The sequence below is a fragment of the Ascaphus truei genome, chromosome 20 (genome assembly GCF_040206685.1).
Source record: "Ascaphus truei isolate aAscTru1 chromosome 20, aAscTru1.hap1, whole genome shotgun sequence".
Taxonomy (NCBI): domain Eukaryota; kingdom Metazoa; phylum Chordata; class Amphibia; order Anura; family Ascaphidae; genus Ascaphus; species Ascaphus truei.
This window is the reverse complement of record NC_134502.1, coordinates 8079283-8088933: the sequence shown is the minus strand read 5'-3', so window position 1 is coordinate 8088933 and position 9651 is coordinate 8079283. Positions and strand designations below refer to the sequence as shown.

Here is a 9651-nt window from a genome sequence, read left to right as displayed (position 1 = left end):
CCCCAATCTTTGGGATTGGGTTGAATGTTGTCGTCCTGGGGTGCTCGATTTGTCTTCGTTTGGGTTGAGAGCCATGTTCAGATCTCCCGCGACTAGCAGGGAGGATATATAATTTGGGTCTATTTTTTCTAGAACATTTTTTAAAAATTCTGACTGGTTCTCATTTGGAGCATAGAGGTTAACGAGGGCGATTGCAGAACCCGAAAGTGAACCGTAGACCACAATAAATCTTCCCTCTGGATCTGCCATGATTTTTGTTAAATTAAATGGGGTGCCCTGACGGATCAGAATGGCAACCCCTCTACGTTTACTACTGAACGATGAGAAATAGCTCATCGGGTAAGTTTGTTGAAATGTTTTAGGTGGATCCTGAGATGTAAAATGGGTCTCCTGGAGGAAAACAACATCGCCACCAGACTTTTTTATATCCTGAAGAGCAAGCCTACGTTTTCTGTTGTTATTTAGGCCCTTGACATTCAGGGACACTATTTTTAGTGCTTGTTGATGGGCCATGGGCTCTAAGTTTCCTCTAGTTGGTGAGGTGTCTCCCTTTTAAGCAGGAAGATGTGGATTCGAATTTAACTAGAGGGTTCTTACTCTCTGTCAAGCTTTGGGGTGTTCTTTAATTATTTATAAAGTTAGGGATTCTCAGCCGGGAAGGGCAGGGGGGAGAGGATGGGTAAGAGGGGGAGCCCGCTGGGACAGTAACAGCGGGGAAAGGTGGGGAGAAAGAAAGTCGACTCTGAAAGAGTCGTAAAGGTTGAGATCCGGTCTGAACTACGGACCGGCTTGTAGGGTTTAAGACCCTTGGGGGGCGGGTCCGGTGATGACCTCTAGCAGTCTCGGGCAGGGAGGAGACCCTTGGGTATCTCTGTTGTCATCCGTATCAGGCGTAGTGGTCCCTTTTTCTACGAGAAGAGAAAATTTGGGGCCTGTGGTCTTACAGGGGAGAGCGGCTATTTATTTATTTGGGGGCTTGGAGTGGGTTACTACTTTTGTTGTGTCCCTAGGGGAGGGTTGGGAAATAGAGACGGGATTTTGGGTCTAGGGGGGTGGAGCGTGGGCGAGAGATGTTTTTTTTAAAATTTATTTTTAATTCCCCCCCCCCCCTTTTTTTTTTTTTTAATATATATATTTTAATAGTAATAGGGAGGGGTAGAGCAGACGGGGAGGGAGGGAGTGGGTAAAGGTAGGGAAAGAGGGGTGAGGAGGGGGGTAGGGCGGGGGGGAGAGGGGGGGGTATAGAATGCACATTTTTACAATAATGTAATTCCAGCATGTTAGTCATATCAATGGTTCAATTGTTTACCCTTCCTGTTTGGGAGTCAAAAAGAAACCTTCGTGCTGCAGATTCTGCAGGGTTGTGGGGGACGGGGTAGGGGGTAGGGGGGGGGGGAGGGGTGGGTATGGGGGGGAGAGCGGAGTACATTGTGTAGATGAGTGTTTATCAGTCTTCCTATATTGTACACCTTATGTAGAGTTGGTAGCATATTCTATAATTAGGAGACCATGTGATCTCCCGTGCTGTTCTCACTGGAGAGGACTCTCCTCAGGTTTTTTTAGCTGCGGCAGCTTAAGGCAGTAGTGTGGGGGGGGGGAGGGGGGCGAGGAGGGTAGGGGTGAGAACGAGGACGACTCAGGAATGGGATGAATTGCTTGGGGGGGTTGGGGGGAGGGGTGTATGCAGGGGGTTGGGGGGGGGTACAGGGAGGGGTGGGGGGGGGGGGGCAGGAGCGGGGGGGTGGTCGGGTAGTCTTGTGTATGTGAGTATGAGCCCGTCATCGTATATTATGCCTCTTATGCGTAGGGATGTTCGCGGTGACTATAGGCATAGTGTTTGGGGAGTCTTGTGATCTCTCATTGTGTGCTTCCCTATCGCAGCCCTCCGTAGGTTGAGCATTTACCCAGGCCTGGAGCAGCAGATTGTTGGGGGGGCAGGAGAGAGTAGGGAAGCTGTGGGGGTTCGGGAAGTGTTAGGGTGAGTGTGGGGGGGAAGGGGACAGGGGGGGAAGGGGACCGGGGGGGGGGAGAGGAGAGGTCAGGGTGGGGTGAGGGTGGGGGGGATGCATCTCTATAGTGGGCCTCTGATAGACTTTGTCTATTGTGCTTTTATTGGAGAGCGCGCTAAACACATCGGTGTGTATCCTAGCTAATCATAGCGATTTGTCAGGCCTTATCTAAGTGGAGTAGCTATGGTTACACATGGCCCTGTTACAGTGCGTAGGGGGTTCTGGAGAAGCCGCAGAGAGCTAGCGCTTCCTGCATGCACTTAGCCATATTAGGAAAGGCCTGGGGACTTTGAGGGGGTGGGCGGGGAGTGATCAGTAGTTGAGGGGGGATGGGACTAGAGGGGGGGGGGGTTATATCCTTAGTTCTAACGTTCTTCAATTCTCGTTGAATACAGGTGGTTATTTTTACATGAGAAATACATATCAATAACATTCAGATGATAAGGAGTAGTACATAAAGTTAAAACGAAAAGGAGAAAAAAAAAGGAGAAAGCATTTCCACTGTGATTGTCTTTCCGGTTAACTGAGCTTGTCGTGTGTCTTCTGTCCTGTTATTGTCCTTCAATATAGATTTGAGTGTACGGGTTATCATCGGGGTGGGGGTGGGAAGGTGGAAGGTGAGTTCGGGTTGAGGAGTGAGGGGTCGCCGTTTAGGGGGGGGAGAGGGGAGTGGGAGGGGTGTCTATGGGGGGGGGGTGGGAGGGTATGGAGGGTAGGATAGACAGGGGGGGAGGATGGGGGGGGTGAGAGGTAGGGGAGGGGGATACGGGGAGAAGGGAGGGGGGGAGATGGGGAGAAGGGGGGGGGGAGACGGGGAGAAGGGGAAGGGGGGGGAGACGGGGAGAAGGGGGGGGGGAAGGTCAATGGAGGGGGTCCTTATCTAAAGCAGAGCAAACTCAATGTCAGTCGTTCTGCGCTACTTGCGGCCCAAAGAGGACTGTGTAACTTGGGGTAACAGGGTTAAAACGAACTGGGAAGGTGTGTGTATGGGACAACATTACAGACCCTGTCCCTTATGGATCATCCGCGGGTTGTAGCGTTCTGGGACAAGGATTGTCCTGGGGCTCGGTCGTCCCTCTACTCGTTTCCCGGGAAAGGCAGGGTCTGCTTCTGTTCGCGGGCTCCGTGGATGCCTCAATCCCCCCTCAGCCGAGGGGGGGCGGTGAGAGGCTCAGCGCGGGATACTCTCCAAAGCTAGGTGCTCGATGTCTCTGCAGACCCGTCCTGAAGGTTCGTGTGCTGAGGCGGTAGTCGAAGGAGGATGCGCCACGCAGGAGGGACAGCGGTCGCTGCGGAATTTCAGTAACTCGATTGGGGAAGTTAAGCCACGCGCGCCGCCATTTTGTCATCGGGATGCAGACAGGCTCTCTCAGGGCGGCTGAGCAGGTGCGTAGAATATCCGTTACCTCAATTCTCCCGGGGGTGTCGCTTCTCCGCGATCCTCTCCGAGGTCCTTGTCGGCTGGTCCTCCTTGTCGCTGGATCGATTTCCAGTTAAGTCGGACGATCCAGGAGGGTCCAGAGCCAGGCCCAAGGTCTTCGCTAGGGGTTCCATGTCGTCGGGATGTCTTATAGAGAGGTATTTCCCTTTATGGTTGATGACCAATTTAAAGGGGAATCCCCATTTATATTTTATGCCCTTATCTCGGAGGAGCAGTGTTAGAGGGCGCATGTCTTTCCTGCGATCCACCGTTTGCTTCGATAGGTCGTTATAGACCTGGAGTGTTTCTCCTCTAAACATGATGTTGTCCCGCACGCGACATGCTCCGATGAGTTTGTCCTTCTTGGTGTAACTGTGGAGCCTCACGATAACATCTCTCCGTCGGTTTGCATCATCGGATCATGGGCCTAGCGCTCTGTGCGCCCTATCGATTTCTAGATCGCGTTGATCGATTTCTGCGCAGATGGAGACGAAGAAGTCTGTCACATATTCACGCAGGTGGCCTGGTAGGATCGTCTCCGGGATGCCTCGGATCCGTAGATTCTGACGGCGATCCCGGTTTTCTTGATCCTCCAGGCCGTCGCGGAGGGAATGGATTTCTCGGCCGAGTCGGATGATTTCTTCATCCGCGTCATTTTGGTGTTGCAGGGCCTCTTCAAGCTTTGTTTCAAGCGAAGTGGTTCGTTCCTGGAGGCCCTGGATATCCTGCTTAATTGCGACACCGCTTCTTTGAGGTTAGCTTGTAGAGTCCTCTGCAGTTTAGCATGAAGTTCCTCCAGGAATTCTTTTGTGATGCCCCCGTCCGGGGGGGGGGAGTTGTAGCTGGGCTTGCAGGATCTGTGCGGCCTTGCATGCCTCGTGTTCCCGGCGGTGAACCGCCATCTTGTTTTTTTCCTCCTGTGTCTGAGTGCTGTTTCGCGGGGGTAAAATACTTCCCAACCCCTTGGGTAGGTTGGTTCTTCCCCTTGGTAGACATCCCTGTGTTATCAGGAGGCTAGAGGGAGGTTTTTTGGGGTTTTTATCCGGACGAAAAAGGTCTGTTTTTTATGTTTATTCGAGTGGGTCTCGGGAGCTCTCCTTTCACCCGACTGCACTGGTCGACGTCATCGGCACGCCCCCATAATACATTTATTAATGGCCTGGTTACCCCTCACCATCACAGTCCTACTGTGCAGGTGCGTCGAGCAGCGGGCAACACAAAGAAGTTTCACTTCAAAAATGATCTTATAAGGAATTTTCAATAATACTTTTTTTAAACAAAACAATACAAGTTCCACACTTTCCTTACATTATTCTAAGTTCAATAATAAAAAGCAAAATATTCCTCACGATTACAAGAAATGTATTATGTTTTCATAACAGTTTAAAGATTTTTTTTACAAAAATGAAATCAATAATTTTCAGAGTTCTATATTACAAAGTAAACTTGAGTGAGCAAAACATTGTCGACATTTAGACCAAACATCATTTTTCTCTTGTGTGAACTCTCAGATGTCTAACAAGATGTGACTTATTTGCAAAACATTTCCCACATTCAGAACAGGTTTTTCTCTTTTGTGAATTCTCTGATGTTTATAAAGAGAAGAGTTCTGGGTAAAACATTTCCCACATTCAGAACATGCAAATGGTTTTTCTCCTGTGTGAATTCTCTGATGTCTAACAAGAGCAGAGTTCCGAGGAAAACATTTCCCACATTCAGAACATACAAATGGTTTTTCTCCTATGTGACTTCTCTGATGTGAAACAAGAGATGCCTTCTCGATAAAACATTTCCCATATTCAGAACATACAAATGTTTTTTCTCCTGTGTGAATTTTCAGATGTGTAACAAGAGCAGAGTTCTGAGTAAAACATTTCCCACATTCAGAACATACAAATGGTTTTTCTCCTGTGTGAATTCTCTGATGTCTAACAAGAGCAGAGTTCCGATCAAAACATTTCCCACATTCAGAACATACAAATGGTTTTTCTCCTATGTGACTTCTCTGATGTGAAACAAGAGATGCCTTCTCGATAAAACATTTCCCACATTCAGAACATACAAATGTTTTTTCTCCTGTGTGAATTTTCAGATGTGTAACAAGAGCTTCATTCTGGTTAAAACATTTCCCACATTCAGAACATACAAATGTTTTTTCTCCTGTGTGAACTCTCTGATGTTTAACAAGATTACAGTTATGGGCAAAACGTTTGCCACATTCAGAACATACAAATGTTTTTTCTCCTGTGTGAATTTTCTGATGTTTAACAAGATTAAAGTTATGGGCAAAACGTTTGCCACATTCAGAACATACAAATGGTTTTTCTCCTGTGTGAACTCTCTGATGTTTATAAAGAGTAGAGTTATGGGTAAAACATTTCCCACATTCAGAACATACAAATGGTTTTTCTCCTGTGTGAATTCTCTGATGTTTAACAAGAGCAGAGTTATGGGTAAAACATTTCCCACATTCAGAACATGCAAATGGTTTTTCTCCTGTGTGAATTCTCTGATGTGAAACAAGACTTGAATTCAGGTTAAAACATTTCCCACATTCAGAGCATACAAATAGTTTTTCTCCTGTGTGAATTCTCTGATGTGAAACAAGACGTGCCTTCTCGATAAAACATTTCCCACATTCAGAACATACAAATGATTTTTCTCTTGTGTGAATTCTTGAATGTCTAACAAGAGATTTCTTCTTCATAAAATATTTCCCACATTCAGAACATACAAATGATTTTTCTCCTGTGTGAATTCTCTGATGTGTAACAAGAGCAGATTTATACCAGAAATGTTTCCCACAGTCAGAGCCAGATAATATTTCTCCTTCATGAATTTTCAGATGTTTAACAAGACATGAGTTACTAGTAAAGCATTTCTGACATACAGTGCAGTTATGCAGCATTTCTGTGGTGTGCGTTCTTTGGTGAGTTCTATAAGCTGACTCATTATTAAATTTTTTAGCACATTCACAGCATGTGTAGCTATGTACCGACAGGTTCTTGGGAACTTTTCCTGCATTAGTGTTTCCTTTGTTACACTTTGTATTAGGAGTCAATGATTTTTCTATCCTTTTATTTTCTCTGATGGTATAAATGTTAGCATATGTGAGATGTCCTTCTTCCTGTGAGGTTGATTCCTTAACATTAATGCTCACAGTCTCTCTCAGACTCTGGCTTGGCATATTTTGACTAATGCAATTTTCTCCTTGATAAATATGGGTTGCATTGATATCTTTCATAACACAATCTGCAGAAAAGAGAAAAATGGGATATAGTTCAGGGGAATTCCAGCTCATGAATTCATCACTGTGGGGGGGAATGGGAATAAAGAAATGGATTAACATATGACAGACAAAATGATTTTCAAATGTCAGATTTAGTTTAAGATTGTAAAGAGTCACCACACACATTGCAAAATGTGTTACATATTTTGTACTCAGTAACTGTTTCCAATTAGATGTGCAGAAAATCATTCAAAATTGCAATAAACTTTATTTGTGAGGATATTGTTTACCAGAGTTATATACAATAAAAACTCAATCAGGAAGCTTGCGTACCACATATATCGCCACCTTATTATGGGAATAATAAAGTTAGAAAAGAAAATTAGAAATGATTGGCAGATATGCTTGTTTGTGATCAAGTTTGATATGTATGAATAATATTATATAATGATTGTTCCTAGAGTACCCACCACTAAAGTGTTTATTACTCACCAGTGCTGCTAACTGTAGGACTTTCCTTCTCCTTATACTGCTGGAGACCCCTTATATATGGCTCTTCTCCGCGCTCAATCATTGATACAATTTTAGGCGTCACATTGACCGATCCTGTACATGTCAGGGGAGACATGTATATATTTAGTGTTTGCACTATAAAACAAATCTTATTTCCCTTATCTGCTATATTATGATGTCAAGTTTATTGTATTACTGCTGTGAAGTGCAATGTACAAGGATGGTGCTACCCGACAATTTATCGGGTTGAATGATGCACTATAGTGCGTGGTGGTCTGAGAAGGTCCATTGCAGACTAAATGACCCATGGGATTAATACAATGGTGATCCCTGCTGTGTGAATCCTGCCGGGGTCTACTTGCCTGTAAGAGACATGCAATAAGAGATAGGCTGAATCAGTCACTCTACCTGTGCGCCTCTAACAGGCGACCACAGGGGTTTTATTAACATTTTTAACACTACAGTAATGTAGCAGGGGGTCACCGGAGTTGAACCACATTGATTTCAGTTCTGGGGACCCCCTACATCTCGAGATACAGGCCACGTTATGGAGTGCCAGTATCCCTGCCATGTTAAAATCCTGTGGGTCACGTGACCGTGGGATTTTAACATTGAAGGAGATACCCATAATGGGGCCTGTATCGTGGGAAGTAGGGGGTCCCCAAGGCTGAAATCAACTTTTTTCAGCTCAGAATACCCCCCTACTACCGCATACTAGTATCAAACACCCTCCCCCCAAAAGAAAAAATCATTACCTTAGCGGATAGCTGCTAAGCTAATGAAGCTGCTTACATTTTATTTTTATTCATGGTGTGCGTGAGCAAGGGGTCTCCTGAGCAGAACAAATTTGATTTCAGCCTCGGGAACCCCCTGCTTCCTGAGATATAGGCCACGGTATGTAAAAGGATGGTCACGTGACACAGAGGATTTTAACATGGCGGGAATACCTGCACCCCATAACAGGGCCTGAATCTCGGGAAGCAGGGAATCCCCGAGGCTTAAATCAATGCGGTTCAGCTCAGTAGACACCCTGCTCATTGTCACGGTGGACCAGAACTTATCAATACTTTTTATATTTTTGGGATTCTTGTCTGAACACGACAAAGAGGCAAAATAAATTGTCATTTATTTCCTTGATAGACAAGCACACGACAGCTTCAGAATACACTTAATACAACACTTACTGGGATGGGGAAACAAAATAAATTGTCCTTTGCAAGAAAGCGCAAGAAATGCAGCCTCTGTTTAAAGTCTGTTTGGCTAGATCGCAAGTTGCCAATCTAATAACTCCACCAAACAAATAATTTCGTAGAAGTTTATACTGCACCGACACACTTTATTCGAGCAAATACCCGGTATGTACCTGGCAGATACCTGGAATGCGCCACTCCTCACCTCTGACAAGCCCCGTTGCATTTGCCTTCCCAGCCTGGGTTCATGCCTGGCTGATGGGCGGCTGATCTGTTAAATGATAATGATTAGGATTTAATAGGCTGCAATGCTTCGCGTGTCTACCAGATGGCATAAATTCATGAATTGTAATGCAGTATATATATATATACTGTGCAGTATTGCAGCCAGCGGGAATAAAATGCTTCAATCCCTGCTTGGAAAATAACTCAATGCACTCGGGCAGAAAACAGTCACAAACCTCAATACACCCGGGTATACCTGAATTCGTGGGACTAGCCAAGCTCGAATAAAGTGTGTCGCCAGTGTAAGAATTCGTCCGGGAGTCCACAGGGCTAACGAATTCCGGAGTTTGTTGTAAATCCTTGGTTGCAATGTTATTAACTCGTTGTGTCCTGGTATCGCTACCGCTGTACACGAACAGAATCTTGTGCAAAGCTTGGTTACATCATGAATCACCCCGGGGATAGCTCGGCTGGCAGTTTTATAGGGTTTACAGACCTATCTCTAGCATGCCTGTCCAATCCCCTCTGTGGGAACACTTAACCCACCAATCTCCGAGTTGCCCGTAGTTTGCAAAACCCGGTAAAAAGGCTTTCCTGTTTGCACTGCGCATATGTTAGCTTGACACCCATGCGACTTAGCATACCTGGGGTACACCCCATTCCTGGCGACCCTTGGCCTGGGATTTTGCTCCAAGGTGTGAAAGTGTCATGCTGAGTACCGGGATCTGGCACTCAGCAACATCCCGGCCACTTTCACACTTTGGACCTCTGAGCCTTTTCATTCTATGCACTCCAGACGAGCATTCCCTGCACTCCACTAGACTTACAGTCTCCTACTGAACAGGGGTCTTTGAAGTGTAGGAAAGAAAATACCCTCAGCTCATTTACCCCTGACATATTTACATGCCAAAGGGATTTTCCCAGCCTCACAGAAAAAACTGTTTTACCGGTTGGAGATTGTTCTCTCAATACAACTGAAATTTTTATATGTGTGAGTGGTTTATTTATTTAGACTTGCACACCAAAAATTAGAGTGCCAGCTGTCTGCGTTCCTGAGTTAGCCCG

At 45.7% G+C, this 9651-nt stretch overlaps 1 protein-coding gene across 1 annotated transcript in view; it reads right to left on the bottom strand.

Moving 5' to 3' along the window:
* Positions 1 to 2804: 2804 nt before the first annotated feature.
* Positions 2805 to 9651, bottom strand: part of LOC142471214 (uncharacterized) — a 56827-nt gene continuing 49980 nt past the window's right edge. Inside the window, 3 exon segments of the mRNA XM_075578010.1 lie at positions 2805 to 4993; positions 4996 to 6681; positions 7151 to 7264. Of these exon segments, the coding sequence (XP_075434125.1) occupies positions 4914 to 4993; positions 4996 to 6681; positions 7151 to 7264 (1880 nt within the window). The 3' untranslated portion in view covers positions 2805 to 4913.